Source organism: Apiotrichum porosum (assembly GCF_003942205.1).
Source record: "Apiotrichum porosum strain DSM 27194 chromosome Unknown scaffold_17, whole genome shotgun sequence".
NCBI lineage: Eukaryota > Fungi > Basidiomycota > Tremellomycetes > Trichosporonales > Trichosporonaceae > Apiotrichum > Apiotrichum porosum.
This window is the reverse complement of record NW_021167124.1, coordinates 97,626-114,385: the sequence shown is the minus strand read 5'-3', so window position 1 is coordinate 114,385 and position 16,760 is coordinate 97,626. Positions and strand designations below refer to the sequence as shown.

Here is a 16,760-nt window from a genome sequence, read left to right as displayed (position 1 = left end):
CGATATCAATATCCGGCAACCTACGCCACCCGATCGTTCTGCGCGTCACCCACTCTTCCACTCAACACACCCATCTTGCCGCGCGTCCAGTCCGTCCAGCCCACACGCTGGCACCACTGGGCCCGGCACATCCCTGCAAGCAACCACGCCGCCCAATACGTACAGCCATCTCCCCACGCAGGCACAGGCATTCGAGATGCGGGAGAACACGACCGAGTTTGGCGCGTTTGGCCACGAGGTCGACGACTTTGTTGCTGGTGAGCTGTTGCTTGCACTTGGACCGCATGGACACCGAGCTCACAACCCACGCGCGCAGCCAATGACCTCCCGTCTCCGGAAGACCACGAGCCAGCGCATCGCGCGCGCGTGCGTCTCTTCGTCGCGTTCCTCGTGTTTGGGCTGCTCAACAATGTCCTCTACGTCATCATCCTGAGCGCCGCGTTGGATCTCGTCCCAGCGACAACACCAAAGGGTATTGTTGCATTCTTCAACATCTTCCCAGCTCTGTTGGTGAGTATCTTTGTTCAGCTTGTTGCAGTGCGCGTACTGTCAATAGCTGACATCCTCCAGGCCAAAGTCTTTTGGCCCTTGATATCCGTTGGCCAAATCCAGTATCGCCGCCGTGTTGGCTTCTGTACCGCTATCAGTTGGTCTGGTATCGTGGTACGTAGCAGCTGTTTTGCCCCTTCCCCTTCCTCGTTACAGCTGCATACCCGCGTACTGACACGTCTCTCAGATCATCGCGCTCTCGCCCAGTGTCCACGCCCGCCTGTTCGGCATCTCCCTCGCGTCCTTTTCCAGTGGCCTGGGCGAGCTCACCTTCCTCCAGCTCACCACGACCCTGCCCACACGTGCGGCCAGCAGGACCGCACTGGGAGCCTGGGCGAGCGGAACTGGCGCAGCTGGTGTGGCTGGCGCTTCCATCTGGTGGCTGCTGCGCGGGTTGGGTGTGAAGGTTGGACTCGGGTTATCTTCTGTACGTCCGCAACCCCGAGACTTCTGTGCTTACTTGCTACCCAGTTCTTGCCCCTGCTCTTCCCGTTCACATACTACTACGTCCTCCCACCATGGGATGCTCTTCACACCACCGGGCCGGCGCCATACCAAGCCCTGTCTACTGGCGAGGACGAAGCGTCCACCTCGTCAGACATTGAGCGCGCACCGCCGAGCGAGAATGATGCCCTGGCCAAGCCCGGACACCCCGAAGTCTATCTGACTCCCAGGGAGAAGCTGGATCTCCTCAAACCGCTGGTGGTGCGATACATGCTTCCTCTGTGCTTGGTATACATTGAGGAGTATGTGATCAACTCGGTGGGTCGCTGAAAGTTGGTGTTCAAAGCTGACCCGTCCAGGGCATTGCACCGACGCTCGTGTTCCCCATCCCGACGTCTGGTCCGTGGTCGTGGCTGTTCAAGAATCCGAGGGATTACTATCCATTCTGGAGTCTGACTTGTGGGTTTTTGTCAACCCTGAAGCAAGTAACTGACCCACGCAGACCAGTCATTCGTGTTCCTCTCCCGCTCCTCCCTCTCCCTCGGCCTGCCTCCCATTCCGAGGCGTTACCTCCCCGTCCCGACCATTACCCAGTTCTTCGTCCTCGTCCTGCTCTTCCTCCAGGCCAGACGCTTCATCTTCAGCACACCCGAGTACACCCCTCCGTTCCCGGAACCTGCGACTGGCGTCGACAGGGCTATTACGTTTGTGTTCCTGCTCACTTGCCTCGAGGGGCTTTGTGGCGGCAGCGCATACGTCAACACGTTCTACCACGTCGGGCACGAGGGCGACAGTGGGGAAGAAGTGGAAGTGGAAGGCGGCGCCAATACCCCGGAAGAGGTCAAGCGCAAGATGGAGAAGGAGTTTCGTATCGGTGCCACGGGCGCGGCCGACTCGTGTGGTGGGTCTCTTGTACGTTCTCCACATGCTGACCCAGCAGGTATCCTCCTCGCGTCCCTCATCTCCATGCCTGTGGAGATTTCGCTGTGCAACGCGCAGGTCGCGGCTGGACGGCCCACATGTCGCGAGCTGTAGCCGTTGTGTTCTTATTCCTCATTCCAGCTAGACTGACAGATGCATGTGCTTTTTTTTGATGTAACCCCATGGCTCTAACCAGCAACTATATTATCCCACGCACGATCGCTCTAGAGGTCGTAGATAGGGGTCGACGGGAACATGTTGACCTTGGCCTCGGCCTTGACCTCCTCGTTGCCGTAGATACGGTCCGACTCGAACATGGTGGTCTTGATGGGGATGGCAAAGCCGGAAGAGGCGTTGGACAGGTAGACCTTGTCCTCACCGGCAGCGGCGGGGGCGGCCGCCTTGGCCTTGGGAGCGACCTTGCCCCACGAGCCCTTGGCGGCACCGGCAACCTTCTCCTTGGGAGCCTCGGGGGCCGGGGTGGCCTTGAGGGCGACAGTCTGGAGACGGCCACTGAGGAGACAGGTCAGAACATTACAACGGATCAAGCCACCTGCGTCACTTACTCGGGGATGAAGCCAAACTCGAGACGGCCCTCGGCGTCCTTGGTGCCCTGGACGATGTAGAAGCCCTTGCGCTCGAACTGGATAATGTCCCACTTCTTCAGGTTGGCAACCTCGGCCGAGGCGAGGGCCTTGGTGCGGTACTCGGTCTTGGGGTTGACGACATCGGTAAGGTTGTCGTCCTCCTCGAGCTTCTTCTTGGTGATGAGGTAGTCGTACTCGATGAGGGTGACGGGAACCAGGGGGTTCTCCTTGGTAGGGGCGGAGAGCCAGGTGACCTTCTTCGAGGTCTTCTTGAAGTCGCCCTCGAGGTGGAGCTTGACGTTGAGGGCCTCGACGTCGCCGGCGGCGTTGACCTTCTTCTCCGAGACAAAGACGTTACCCCAGTCCATGGCGGTGATCTCCTCGTTGTCGCCAAAGGTCTTGGCGTCGTCCTGCTCCATGATGAGGTTGGACGAGTAGACGAGCTTCTTCTCGCCGACCTCGGGGTTCTTCTTGTGGAGGGGCTTGGTCTCGGCAACGGCAGCGTCAGTGTCGCGGCCAGTGACGGTGACGGCAACCATCTTGTCCTCGGCAATAGCCCAGTAGCGGGGAGCAATGGGGTCAATGACCTTCTTGTTCACAGTCCAGATGACGTCCCACTCCATGAGGAGGGTCTTCTCCGAAGCACCCTGGCTGACCATAAAGTCGGTAAGACCCTTGACGGTCATACCACGCGAGCGGATACCGCGGACGGTGGGGAAACGGGGGTCGGCCCAGCCCGAGACAACCTCCTTCTCAACGAGGTACTTGAGCTTGCGCTTGGAAAGGACAGTGTAGACAAAGTCGATACGCGAGAAGTCGAAGATCTCAATCTTGGGCAGGCCGAGACGCTCGAGGAACCAAGCGTACTGCTCGTGGCGAGCAGCGTACTCGTTGGCACGGAGGGCGTGGGTGACACCGTCAAGGTGGTCAATGACGGGGCAGGCAAGGTCGTACATGGGGTAGGCCTTGTAAGCGTCGCCGGTGATGTGGTGCTCGGCGTCGACGAAGCGGTAGATGACGGGGTCACGCATGGTACCGTTCTTGTGCTGGTAGTCAATCTTGGCACGGAGCGACCAGGTGCGGCCATCGGCGGTACCGGCGCACATGTCCTCGAAGCGCTTGAGGTTGTCCTCAATCGAAGCCTCGCGGTTCTTCGAGGGGATCTCGGCACGACGCTGCTCCTTGACAGTCTCGGCGTCGGTGTTGTCCATGAAGGCGTCACCCTGCTTGATGAGCTGGAGGGTGTACTCCTTGATCTTGCCAAAGTGGTCCGAGGTGTGGACAACCTTGTCAAACGAGACGTCGATCATGGCGAGGTCCTCCTTGATGGCGTCCTCAAACTCGCCCTCCTCCTTGAGGGGGTTGGTGTCATCGAAGCGGAGGATGTACTTGCCCTTGTACTTGTCGGCAAAGTAGCGGTTGAGAATGGCAGCCTTCATGTGGCCAATGTGGAGGTATCCACTGGGCTCGGGGGCTGTTTGCGTTAGCAAGACGAAAGCACCTCTGTCAACGCACCAAAGCGGACAACAACCTTGCCGGGAACGGCGTTCTTAAGCTCGGCCTCGATGTGGCCCTCCTCGCGCTTGACCTTCCTGCTCTTGTCGGCGTTCGAGCGGGCCTTGACCCATGACTCGAGGAGACCCTTGGCAATGGGGGTGGTCTCGACCTGGGTGTACCAGCGGAGAATGTGGGGGCGGCCGGGCTTGCGGACCGAGCCAGAAGCAGACGCGTTGGAGCGGATGGTACCCCAGATAATGGCGTCGTTCCAGCCAAAGGTGGCACCGGCAAAGTAGGTGCTGGACGTCAGCATTGACAAAGAACCCCGAGTGCAAACTCACCGGTAGGCGAGGAAGTCGTCAAGGACGTCAAGAACGGCCGAGACGTCCTGGAAGGGGGTCTTGGAGTCGAACTTGGCAGGGAGGGTGGGGAGGGCGGGGCCGGCGGGAGCCTTCTCGTCGAGCTTGGCGCGGACGGCGTCGGCACCCTTGACACCGTCAAACGACGGCTCACCAGCGTCACCCGAGGTAACGTCCCAGACGATCTCGGCGTTCTGGAGCGCAGCAAGCGCGGCGAGCGCAAAGTCGGGGTTGGCGGCAAAGGGGATGGTGAAGACGGACATTGTGGGTGATGGATGTGAGGTGTCCAAAATAAGAGTCTCCTAGTTACTCAGCAAGCTGCCTGTGGCGAGTCTGCGTGAGAAATGGGGTGATGAGACAAGAGTTGCGAACAACATGTCAGACTCGATCTTCCAACTTTCCTCCACCTTCCTTACGGAGGCGCACATTTACTCCCGCTAATGACAATATTAGAAACATACGAGCACATCTGTTGCTGTCTTTTCTGCATCCCTCGCTGCGCATCAATAATAAGACTGTGTGTGGTGTTTTGCCTGGGGGACTGGGGCTGGGCATCCTTGTCAAGGGATCAAGGTCCCAGTCGAGAGATTCTGAACTGGTCACTCGATCACTCAGACAGGAGAACAGCTGTTCTCCCCGGGGCCCGTGCAACTTTTTATGCACGAGGACTGCTTCAGAATCGAACCTCGGTTCATGGCCCCGGCCGTTGGGACGTGTCAAGTTCAAATGACGTGGACTTTTTACTCGCTGCTTGCAGTAGCCGCTCTGGCACCCGCTGGAGGGCAAGACTGTTTATTACATTTCCTAATGGGCTCGATGCCTGAGATACACGTTGTTTAAACGGTCCGTTAAATGGGCCCCAGCGTGGGCCCAGCGCATGCAACCAAATACACAACAGACGAATGCATGCGGACTCGACCCAGATGCTCTCATGCTCTAGATGTCCAGTAGTCACCAGGAATGCGCTGCCTCTCATCCTCAGTGTTGGTGGCGTTGCGCGGTGTTGTCCCGGCAACGCCTTCCTCGGCAGGCCTTGGGTCAACGGCACCAGTGATGACTGCGTTGCTGGCTGCCAAGCGCTGTACACTCGTGTTCCGTGTCGTCTCGGCACGTCCCTGCGCTTCTGCCAATGCAGTTACGAGCGTGTTGAGGCTGGCCTGCTGGGCGGCTGCCCGGGGTGTTACTGGCGGGGTGTTGAGTGGGGTGCCTCCGGAGAACGATCGTGGAGGGTTCGGTGCTGGCAAGCGGAAGATGAGGTTGACGAGGTGGGACAGCGACAGGCTGAAGATCATGGGCACACCTCCAGCACGCCTTCCACGAAGTGTCGACACGGCATGGAAAACTCGAGGTCGTGTGGCCGCTGCAATGTTAGTTGAACCCCTAGTCATGCTAGTCATGGATGCTCACCGCCTGTTGTTCCCTCGTCTTCGTCCTCCTCTTCGAGCCACAGCTCGGTCGCATCCGACGACACGCCGTGATAACGCGGGCCCTTGCCGTATCTACGCTGACGAAGCTGGTCGCCAGATTCGACGTCCAGGTCACCCTCTGTGAGTGCTCTTGGTGCCGCTGCCGGGGCAAGGAGGAGGTCATCGTAAGGGAAGAGCTCCGACTTGGGGACCGTGGGACCATAGTTGGTGACGTATGAGACGACGACCGTGACGAGCTGAAGAATGAAGATGCCCAAGTCGATAAGAAGAATGCGTGTGAGGGACGCTGGGTTCGCTTTTGCATAGAGTCAGCCAACGGCTCAGTTCCAGAACAGGACCGACGTCGACACTTACTCTGCCCCACAAAGTCGAGGACCAGGCCGGCCGCGCCGTTCTGGCCACCTGCAAAGTCCAAAAGATGGAACAAGACAGCGGCAAGGTTGGTGCTCGCGACGAGGAAGAAGAGTGCAAAGAGGGAACGAGTGGGTTGGATTGCTGCGGGTGCACGAATGTCTAGGTGCTTCGTGTCAGCTTATGGAACGACAGTTGGCGTCACGGGAACGCACTTATTTGAGCAACGACGCGGCAGATGAGTACAATGGTGTTGGGACTGTACAGGTGCTGCATCAGTGCAAGCGCCTGGAGCGTGGTGGACATCTGCAGAGCAAAGTCAGCTTATGGGTGGCCGGCCGGTCCGTGTAGGTGGACGTACCGAGCCAACGGCATGACGCCGTTGTGGTGCGTAGACCATTGTGGGGGGTTGCTCTTGCCGCCGATGCAGGTTGGTCGGACAGGCTGTGATGAGCTGGTGGGGACTGAGGTTACCGTGTGCTTGGAAGCATGCGGAAGAGAATCGCTCTGTTGGATGGGGGTGTGTAGAGGACGATGATGCAGGCGGCGACGTTTGAATGTGGTCGTCCATTCCATCCCCGGCGGTCCCCGCACTCGTAATCCATGCCCCCGCGCCGCCTTGGCCGACCGCGCCACCCAGGCTCTCTGGTGTTCAGTTCCCTGGCACGCGTCTTGAAGTGTATTGATTTTGCTCTTCCCATCACAACACAAACAACAACCATACATCCCCCCCCTCCCTCCCCACCCCCCATCTACATCCAACACACCCTCACAGCATATCCATCGTCCACACCGGCTGGCGCACACGCGCCGCCTAGAGCACGCGGCACGCATACCAGCACCCCCCCATCCACAACAACAGCGATGGAGCGGGCCAACGAGCTGCGTGCCCTAAGCGCTCCGGCCCCTCGACCATTGCCAGATGGTGCACGCGGCAGCTCGGCCTCCATCTCGTCCAAGACAGCTCCGTTACGCTCGTCGGCAACTCCAGGACCGTCCTTTCGTGCCCGCTCTGCATCGGCCCCGAGATCGCGCAACACTACCCCAGCGTTCAACTCGGAACAGCTACACCTGAAGCGTCTGGCGTCCAGTGTCAAGCTCCGTAGCACCTTTGACCTGATTGCGGACAAGTACGGCTCAATCCCACCAGAAGAGGACGACGAGATTGACCTTGTGACTGGCGAGATTGTGCTAGACCGTGGACGTCTCCGTCTACTCGAGCCTCGAGAGTTTGCGGACCCTCTCCCCGGAGAAGACGATGCAGATGTCGAGTTTGCGGACGACCCTCCGCCTGGAGGTATGTCTCTGGGCCCCGAGATGGTCATGTTTGGCGAGGATGAGGACGAACTGGGCGACTGGGACAACCGCTCTGGTCTCGACATACAGGTGCCCACCGAGGTCATTCAGCAGCCTAGAACTCAGGTGGACATTGACGACCTGAAGGAGTTCCTCGAGGCCAATGCCGTGTTGCTCGCCAACAGCTGCGCGGGTGAAGACGACGTATCTGCGACTCCATCACCCGAGAGCTCCCCTGGTGTTCGTCTTCAGGACCTCAACCTGAGCGACGATGAGCTCGCTGCAGACGATGAAGACGCCCAAGAAGCACGCCGCGTGACCCCCGCCCCGCGCAGCCTTCCCTCGAGCACCACCAAGCGTCTCCCCCAGACTTCCCTCGCCGCTTCCACCACCCATCGTTCCTCTCCTCCACATCCTAACACCTCCCAACGTGTTCTCACTACTTCCCAGTCGCTCCCCAACCTCCGTTCGGCTATACGTCAGCCCAAGCAAGTCCGCGACGACCTGTTCGGGACCCCGCCTCGCGACATTGGTCCCTCACGATGGGACCTCACGGCTCCCCGCGTCCGCTTTGCCGACGATGCCATTATTGTCCCTGGGGATGGCACACCTGCTCGTGTGGCCAAGATCCGAGGTGCCAAGAAACGCACTGTGACTATCCCCGTGTCGCCAACAAGGAGGCTGGACAAGGGCAAGCAGCGCATGCTGGGCGAGAGACCCACGGACGTCTTTGGTGGCGTGTTGGAACGGCCCGCTGGTCTCAACACGTCCAAGGCTCTGCAAGCCGTCATGTCCAAGCGCCCTAAACGAGGACTGGATACTCCTTATGACCCGGACGTACGGGCCGGCTCTGAGGAGGTGGCCTCGGACTCGTCGACTCCTGACGCCTTGGATTTGGACTTTTCGAGCGCAGTACAAGACTTTGACGACCAACAGCCTCCTTCCATTCCTCCTTCGTCATCACCCCTGACACTACGATACGAGGTTGTCACCAAGAAGGATCGACAGGCAGACACGAGCTTGCAGTCAATACACTGGTGGAATTCCTCGCCAGAGCAATCTCTCCGCTCATCCTCGCCCGTGTTCGTTGACCACTCGTCTCCACCCCAGTCTCCTGGACGGTCGCCGCCGACAACGCGGCTGTTGTTGTCTCCGTCTCCGTCTCCTCCGAGGACATCACAGCGCCGGCAACCTCGTGCCATTACTATTTCCGCGTCGACGACACCTGGGACTCGCTCGCTGCGATCCCAGACCCGCGCTCCTGCCACTGTTGTCACAGAGAGACATTGGACTGAGAAGGTCACCCCGCCTCCAAAGGGCCCAGCCCCACGGCCCAAGACGCAACCACCAAAGCGAGCACAACCCCTCCCAGATGACTGGCTTCCCGATCCCGATGATCCTCGCTATTATCCTCGTCTGCACTTTGTCCGCGGCGGCGGTATCCAACACTGTAAACTGTGTCGTGCAGATGGTGGATTACGGGAAGAACGATCCAAGTACTGCAAGGGACGGTTCCGTCCGTCCGCTTGTATGTTTGAGGAGACTGCGTCTGACGATGCGGATGATGATTCCTCGGTGCGGGCCTCTTCGGTGACGCTCAGCGCCTCGGTTGTCCGACAACACTCGGCAAGCCCCCCTTCGCTATCTCCTCAATCACCACCGCCTTCCTCGCGCCGATCCTCCATCGCACCATCGTCGCCAACTCAGCTTATTCGTCGCCTCCGCTCAACTGTGTCCTCCCTTAACACTACGCCCCAGGACTGCAGCTCGAGCAAGTTCAGCACCGCGTCGACCCATTCCAAATCGCGTCGCCTGCGGCGTTGCCTTGCGTGTGTCGATGCTGGTGGTGAGCGTCAGGCCAATGCCCATTTCTGCCGTGGAAGAACACGACAGCACATGTGTGACCCTGGCGCAGCTAGGGAAGCAAGTGTGCTCGCATCCAAGGCATCCGAGGCCCCGTCCGACTTGGGCTCGCCTGTTGCCGACGAGCAGCGGTTTGAGGTGCCGCAGCTGCCCCAAGACGACGACAGCGGTTCCGAGTCTGACGACGAACAGCCTGACATTCAGCCATTTGTTCTCCCGCAGATCGAGAACGACGTGGCGGACTATTTGGATCTCGCGGCTGCAGACTCTGGTGAAGAGAGCGACGTGGCGGAGCCATTCGAACCAACCGCTGCAGACTACGATGACGTCGAGGACGAACGCGAGGCCCGCCCAGTGATTCTCGAGCAAGACTATTCCGACGACGAGTCTTACCACTCGGCTACCGAAGGATCGGATAGCGAGTCAGAGGCTTCTAGCGAGGACTTGGAGGAGGTTCTTGACGCCTTGGTCGACCCCTCGGATTCGGACGTGAGCGAGTATAGTCCTGCAAGAGGAGTGGCCTTGGAATCTGAAGACGACGACGGCGACGACGAGTCGGTTGGCAGCGATAGCAACAGCGTCACGATAAAGGTGCCCACCTCGCCATGGAATGCCAGCTCCCTCGCACCGTTTGATCACCAACAGTTCATTGTCGAGCACGACTCGGAGGCTGTGGCCAACTATACTTCTCCGCCAGACGATGACGACCGTTACTCGACCTACCTACGTTTCCGCGCCGACGGTGAAGGCGTGCACATGTGCGACCTATGCCTGGAGGAGGGTGGCGACCGAGCAGAGCTTGCCATGTGGTGCCACGGACGGAGTAGGGTGACCGGTGCCGCTTTGAGTGGCCCACCAGCGCCCCTCCCTCTCCCAGCGTGTACTCGGACGCAGGTGCCAGCTTCATGGGCCCGAGGTCACGTCGCGAGCGCGCGAGCTCATCCCTCATGGACGACGTGCGCGACATGTTTTCGCCTGGTGCACCTTCCTCGCCAGGGCCCGTTGACATTGACATGAGCTCGCCGACGGCATACCGCTCGCCAGCCGTTTTCGAATCGTCACCCGTCCTTGGGGCGCCACGCTCGGAGCTGAGTTCATTCTTCTCATCGCCCCCATACCAGCAGACGACCTTGGACGGGTCGCTACCTGGCTCATCTCCCCTGGCCGACCGGTTTGCAGCCGCCACACGGCTGCGCCCAGCGCCCGCACGCGCGCAGACAATGAACCCGACTCCGCCTCGCTCCTCGTCTGCGGGGACGGACGCGTCGCCTCCGCGCGTACGCGCCGTCACCATTGCCGCTGGCCGTATGACTCCACCGTCCTCGCAGACCCCCGAGGTGGTTAAGAGTGCGCCAACGGCGAAGCAGACGAGGCCGACCACCACAAGCAAGATGAACGTTCCGTCGTTGCCATCTCCGATCTCTGAAGTCCCAAGCTCGGACGCTGCTCAGCAACCCGACTCGGACGAGATCCCCAACTCGCCGTCCCCCAACCCCTGCCGCACATTGCCTCATGAGCCGTTCTCGGCTGAGATAACCATGCGCGCCGCCGATGTGGGCTTTGCGCTCGGTCCAGCTCCAACTGGCCGCCTAAGCACGGCAATGCTCAGCGCGCTTGCTCCTGCTTTGGGCCAAGGACAAGCTTCTCCTCCCAGCGAGCCGACGCTGGCCCAGGCCGTGAACGGGGCCTTCACCCTCCCAGCTCCTCCGTGCCCCACCAGGCCCGCCGAGACCGTCTCTGCGCCCTCGCGGATACAGGCTGGCAGCAGCTCGAGTCCGTCTACATCCCTGGGTCTCATGCTCCCGCCGCCAGTCCCGACTCGTCGCGCGGCGCCGCCTGCCCCATCCTCCACCAACTCGACACCGCGTAAACGCCGTGCAAGCACGTATGCCGATGACGACGAGTACGACGAGCCCGCCCCCATGAAATTCACCACGACGGTCAAGGTGCCCAGACAACCGCCGGTGCGGTCGCGCTCGCGGTCGGTGTCCGTCTCCTCGCGCACCGTGACCGGCACGCCGAGCCGTGCGCGCGTCTACTCGCGCACAACTCCGGCAAGCACCCCGCGCAAGAAGAGCCGTACGGAGCGACACCTCGAGTACATTGCGGCCAGCATGGACGATGACGAGGGCCTGGAATGGGGTTTGGACGAGGAAGTGGGCGATGACGCGCGGGTGTGGCGAGAGGGCAGCGTCGTGGTGCCGTTTGTGTAAGACGCGGCACATTCTCTGGCCTGTAACCCCCTTCCTTCTATGTAATTTCTGTACCTACACTCCCTGAACGCATGCCATGTGCGATACTGTTATTCACATGTCGTCTCGTCTCGTCTCGTCTCATCTGTCCTTTCTACGTATATACAACACTGGGGGAGCGAAGAGCCGTCTATGACACAGTAGCCTTGCGGAGCTTGGTGCTCCACGCTGGTCCACCACCATTACCCTCACGCTCGTGGTCACGGTCACGGTCGCGGCCGCCGCCACTGCCACCGCCGCCGCCGCCGCCGCCGCCGCCCTTCTTGCCGTCCCTGTCTTCGCGCGGCGCAGGGTCGATGACGACGCCGGCCTCCTTGAGACGCATGCGGAACGTGTTGGCCTGGACGGTGGCCGAGATGGCCGAGCCGCCCTCGAGGGCCGAGCGGAACGCGTCTGCGCGCTTATCCTCTTCCTTGATGGTGAGGACGCGGTCGACGAGGTCGACCTTGACGCGGATCTCGGCCCTCTCGGCCAGGTCGCACAGTTCGGCCAGCATGGCGTCTTCGTCTGCGCCAAACGCGTCGGCCATGGCGGGGATGCGGACAGAGGAAAAGGGCGAGAGGTACTGGACGATTCCGCGCGTGCGGATCATGGAGATGAGCTGGGCGGCGTGTGGGGAGAGGAGCGGGTTGAGGATCATGTATGGCTCGGCCTTGCGGAGGATGCCGAGGGCCTCGCCGTAGCGCGCGTCGACAAAGGCGCGGACGAGGTCAAAGATCCATCCCTGGCTGTCGCCGACAGCGGCGTGGAAGCTGGCGCGGTCGAGGAGGACGCGACGGGTGTGGTCGCGCGAGCCCGTGGCCAGCGTGCAGATGGCGCAGATGAGAGCCACGTCGGAAGTGGAGATGACCTCGCCTTCCCAGTCTTGCAGACCGCCTTCCTCGGAGATTTCGCCCAGCTCGCGTGCAGCGCGCTGATAGTCCTTTTGGGCGAGGGCGGCCACGGCACGGGCGACGCGGAGCTTGACACCGACGTCACGACGGACGGCCTGGTTGTGGGCTGCGGCGTCGCGGTTCTGCTGCACCTGGAGCTGGGTCATTGTAGACGTCGTCGGACCGGCAATGGTCGAGGTGGGTGGGTGAAGGCGGTCGAGCATGGCTTCAACCTTTGAAATGTAGCCGCCAAGAGGGGTGGGGTCGTTGAATGAAAGGCCGGCCTCGATGACAAGCAGTCCGAGCTCGACGTGGTGCGCCGGACCAGACGAGTATTCGCGGGCGTGGTGGAAGGCGGTGACGGCCTTGGGGAGCGAGCCGGCCTTGAGGTCAAGCTTGGCCATGTCGAGGTACGTGAGCTGGATTGTCAGTTGAACTCTTGCAGGTTGGCAAACAACTCACTCGAATGCTCTCCTTGTAGAGGTTGCTGATGTATCCATTGAGCTCGACCCCCAGACGGTTCTCCTCGGCCTGTTGGGTGGCGCGCCTCTCCTCGATCCAGACAGCGTCGGGACGGCCGTCCTTTTCAGCTCCCTTGCGTGCGTACACCGAGTCGATATCCATGGGCTCGTCGGCGTTTCCACTGCCACCAGCAGCAGCAGGGTGGGGCAACTTGTCCGGGTGGAGCGTAGCGTCGATCAGGCCCACGATACGGAGGTAGAGGTCCGTGTCGAGGGTCTCCTTGAGCAAGGGGATGGCCTGGAGTGCAGCGGCGCGGGCCAGTACGAGGGTGCGTGGTGTAGGCGACTGGGAGGCATGGACAATGAGGTTGGAGATGAAGGTGAGGCGGGTGATGAGAGCGCGGCCTGCGGAGGGTTGTTAGTAAACGTGAGGCCAAGGGTGACGAGGACGCGGTACCTTTGTAAGTGCCGCTGTAGGCTGTCCAGTCAAAGGCGTCTGGGTCGAGGGTGTCGAGTGCGGCCATGGAGATTCCAGCCGATGGCGATGGCTCGTTGCTCTGTTCTCCACTGTTCATTGTGGGCAGAGGAAGGGTGATTGTTGTTGACGCACAGAGGTGGGTTGAGTGGACTGCAATGGGGTCTCTCTGTCCCTCTCTGAGTCTGACGACATTGCCATAACCCGTGTGGTGGAGGGTCATGCGTTTATATGATCCCCCTTCATGAGGTAGGCGCGTGCCCGCATGCCTCAAGGAGTTGATTAGGCGCCGTGAAGGTTTCAGTAGGCGCGTCACCATTGTTCCCCGCCCAGGGGTGTGTGTGCGGATTCAAAACAACACAGCGGTGCAGGCCCTTCCCCCCCAGCGTCGGCCGGGGAGAGGGGGGGAGAGTGCTGGCCGCGCCGCCTGGGTCGTACGGTGGGCGTGTAGTGTGTCCGCCACCACTTACGTCGAATGATCCCTCGTTAACACTCTCGACGCTCTCAACTCTTTACCCCTCGTCACTCTCTCTCTCCTCGTTACAACACACACCAGCCAAACTTACCTCTAATCACACACCCACACACTCCTCGCCACGCACCCCACGACCGCACGAACATCAACACCACCACCACCACCCACCTCCCCCGCGCTTAGCCCCACCCTCGTCACCCCCCCCCAACACACACACACCCTGCACAATGGCCGGTCCTCACTACGACTTGTACGTCGCAGCCGTCGCCTGGCCTCGGTCCCTCTCGCAGCTCCCACAGACCACACGCTCACCACTCACAGCCTCATCAAGCTCCTGCTCATCGGCGACTCGGGTGCGTCCACCGTCACTGACAACCACCTACGTCGACGCACACTAACAACCACCAGGCGTCGGCAAGTCGTGTCTCCTGCTCCGTTTCTGCGATGACTCGTGGACGCCCTCTTTCATCACCACCATCGGCATTGACTTGTACGTGTGCCCCCAGATGTGTGCCCCCTGGCGTCGTCGTCAGAGTGGATCTCTAGCAACTTGCAGGCTCCCGCGTGGTGGTGCCGTGCTGACTGTGCGCAGCAAGATCAGGACGATTGAGCTCGACGGCAAGCGTATCAAGCTCCAGATTGTGAGTGTGCTGGGGAACAAGGGAGGGAGAAGCAAAGGCGCATGCTGACAGTCTACAGTGGGACACTGCAGGCAAGTACCGAATACCGACGCGTCCGGTCCACATGGCACAGCTAACATCCAACGCAGGCCAGGAGCGCTTCCGCACCATTACCACCGCCTACTACCGCGGTGCCATGGGTATCCTCATCGTGTACGACGTGACCGACGAGAAGAGCTTCAACAGTGCGTACAGCTGAAGTTGTGGTCGCCATCAGACAAGACACTCCGCTTACCCCCCCAGATGTCCGCACCTGGCACTCGCAGATCGAGCAGCACGCGTCCGCAGGAGTGAACAAGATTCTGATCGGCAACAAGTGCGACTGGGACGAGAAGCGTGCCGTCACCCTCGAGCAGGGCCGCGCTCTCGCAGACGAGTTTGGCCTGCGTTTCCTCGAGACCAGTGCCAAGGCGAACGAGGGTGTCGAGGAGGCCTTCTTCACTCTTGCCAGGTGAGTAGTCGAGCGCGCGACGCACACGTGATGGCGACACTGGCTAATCACCATCACTCTAGGGACATCAAGACGCGCCTGATCGACTCGCAGCCCCAGGCAGAGGCCCCAGTGGCCCTCGCTGCCGACCGCGGCGTCAACGTCAACAAGCCGGCCAACGGCCAGCAGAGCGGTGGCTGCTGCTAAACAGCTCCCCTCTCGTACTGTTTCCACAGGACCCTACGCAGGTGGGGTTGTTCGTGGCTAATGGCGGCAGTGGACTGGACACCACCGTACGACGCGCTGTCCCAAGCTTGATGACCCTCTCCACCAAGTCCCCTCCCCCCCGCCCACGGACCTAGCATTGCCCGCAGCCAGCTCGCTCAACTTGTGTTTCCCCCCTTCCCCTTACTTTCCTTTCCGCCCTTTTTCTTTTTCCTTCCTTCTATCGACGCGCGCCCATCGTTCGTTTTCCCGACGATGTATTGTACTGATCCGCACGGCCCGGCGGGAGATGAAACAATAGAGATATATGACTGTGGCCGTGGTTGTGGTGGCCGTGCTGGTCATTTGAGTCGTGGGGCTCGTGGGCTGTGGGCCTTTGCGCGTGTGACGTGGGTGGGTGTGAGATGAGCGTGATGACGAGGACAGGGAGCAAATGTGGGCATGGAGCGTGTGCGCACGGGCGACCTGACCACACCTGGGAACGGGGTCCTGACGCTTGCAATGTCCGTGGCAGCGTCGTTGCTGCATATCTGACAGTGCGATACACAGCCGACTCGTACATGTTGCAGGCAATGGAAAGGCGTGAAGATGAAGCGAACGCGACGGCGTGCGACACGCGAACAAGGAACGAGCCGCACGCCGCAGAAGCGACAGAAGCGACAGCAGCCGGTGGCACTGCTCGGTCCAGCAGCTGGCGGCGCTGCGACACCCTCGGCTCCCTGCTCTCCCTGGCTCTTCCGTGTGCGTGCACAACGCAGGCCGGTTAGCGACAGCAACACTACCTTGTGGAACCCGTCTGTGCTTTAATGCGCGCATGCACAAGACATGCTGCCATTGGGCATTGGTATGGTGTACGGTGCCGGCACAGGAGGACAAGGTCTGCGGGGCCATGAACTGCTGTACTGCTGTTAGGGCCTTGCCTGTCTCATGTCTCTGATCTCTGTTAATGTGGGTCGAAGGGCGCCGTGCGCGCCGTCGAGGCGTCAATTACGGCTCCACCTAAAGTGGCCCCACCACCCGCGCCCTAGTGGTCAGTGGATCAGTGGCCAGCGCACCGGTGCGCTGACTGCGCCGGTGACGGCTGACTATGGGGCCCGGTTGGCGCTGGGAGGGTTGGGTGGTATGACGACGAACGGCCCGTACGCGGCCCACGACGTACAATGCATGTCACGTCGCTACGATCGCTACTGTGTTTCGGACTGGAGGGGATGGTTGGGTAGGAGAAAGGGCAACAGACGGGCGCGCGAGATACACATAGCCCATACAAGATCTTCAATGGCAAGCGTGATTTTACGGCCCTCTATGTGTTTTAGACGGGGACGAGAAACACATACGCCATACAAGATTCTGCGTGGTAAGCGTGATCTTGTGGTGTTTAGTGTGTTTTTCTTCCGGTCAGTGCGATCAGTGCCCGTGATGCGGTGATCCGGTGAGGGTGAGTACCCCACCCCACCTGTACGGGATACAGCGGCACCTTTGCTGCTGCTATTCGTCGCCGCTCCGACCTCGCTTGCTCGCTGGATGCTGCGGTTGTGAGCCAGCAAAGTCACTCCTTGCTCGTATGCCGTACGGCGGCACCATTTTTGGCCGCATGCC

At 60.7% G+C, this 16,760-nt stretch overlaps 6 protein-coding genes across 6 annotated transcripts; 3 read left to right on the top strand and 3 right to left on the bottom strand.

Moving 5' to 3' along the window:
- Positions 1-196: 196 nt before the first annotated feature.
- Positions 197-2,028, top strand: BTN1 (battenin CLN3 protein; the record flags this gene model as incomplete). The annotated part of the gene is made up of 8 exons (XM_028619193.1): positions 197-257; positions 317-510; positions 571-663; positions 737-976; positions 1,021-1,311; positions 1,353-1,452; positions 1,496-1,894; positions 1,934-2,028. 8 exons carry the CDS (start codon positions 197-199, stop codon positions 2,026-2,028), a joined length of 1,473 nt encoding a protein of 490 aa, XP_028472367.1.
- Positions 2,029-2,138: 110 nt separating this feature from the next.
- On the bottom strand, positions 2,139-4,620 carry EHS24_003523 (uncharacterized protein; the record flags this gene model as incomplete). The annotated part of the gene is made up of 4 exons (XM_028619192.1): positions 2,139-2,427; positions 2,481-3,975; positions 4,017-4,297; positions 4,340-4,620. The coding sequence occupies 4 exons, from the start codon at positions 4,618-4,620 to the stop codon at positions 2,139-2,141; spliced, it is 2,346 nt and encodes a 781-aa protein (XP_028472366.1).
- A 666-nt stretch (positions 4,621-5,286) lies between these two features.
- EHS24_003522 (uncharacterized protein) lies at positions 5,287-6,535 on the bottom strand (the record flags this gene model as incomplete). The annotated part of the gene is made up of 5 exons (XM_028619191.1): positions 5,287-5,717; positions 5,765-6,079; positions 6,139-6,297; positions 6,351-6,441; positions 6,497-6,535. The coding sequence occupies 5 exons, from the start codon at positions 6,533-6,535 to the stop codon at positions 5,287-5,289; spliced, it is 1,035 nt and encodes a 344-aa protein (XP_028472365.1).
- Positions 6,536-6,999: 464 nt separating this feature from the next.
- On the top strand, positions 7,000-11,507 carry EHS24_003521 (uncharacterized protein; the record flags this gene model as incomplete). The annotated part of the gene is made up of 2 exons (XM_028619190.1): positions 7,000-10,100; positions 10,154-11,507. The coding sequence occupies 2 exons, from the start codon at positions 7,000-7,002 to the stop codon at positions 11,505-11,507; spliced, it is 4,455 nt and encodes a 1,484-aa protein (XP_028472364.1).
- A 169-nt stretch (positions 11,508-11,676) lies between these two features.
- On the bottom strand, positions 11,677-13,454 carry EHS24_003520 (uncharacterized protein; the record flags this gene model as incomplete). The annotated part of the gene is made up of 3 exons (XM_028619189.1): positions 11,677-12,837; positions 12,881-13,284; positions 13,337-13,454. 3 exons carry the CDS (start codon positions 13,452-13,454, stop codon positions 11,677-11,679), a joined length of 1,683 nt encoding a protein of 560 aa, XP_028472363.1.
- Positions 13,455-14,056: 602 nt separating this feature from the next.
- Positions 14,057-15,146, top strand: SEC4 (GTP-binding protein; the record flags this gene model as incomplete). The annotated part of the gene is made up of 7 exons (XM_028619188.1): positions 14,057-14,079; positions 14,151-14,182; positions 14,238-14,319; positions 14,386-14,470; positions 14,529-14,694; positions 14,753-14,960; positions 15,023-15,146. The coding sequence occupies 7 exons, from the start codon at positions 14,057-14,059 to the stop codon at positions 15,144-15,146; spliced, it is 720 nt and encodes a 239-aa protein (XP_028472362.1).
- Between the last annotated feature and the right edge of the window lie 1,614 nt (positions 15,147-16,760).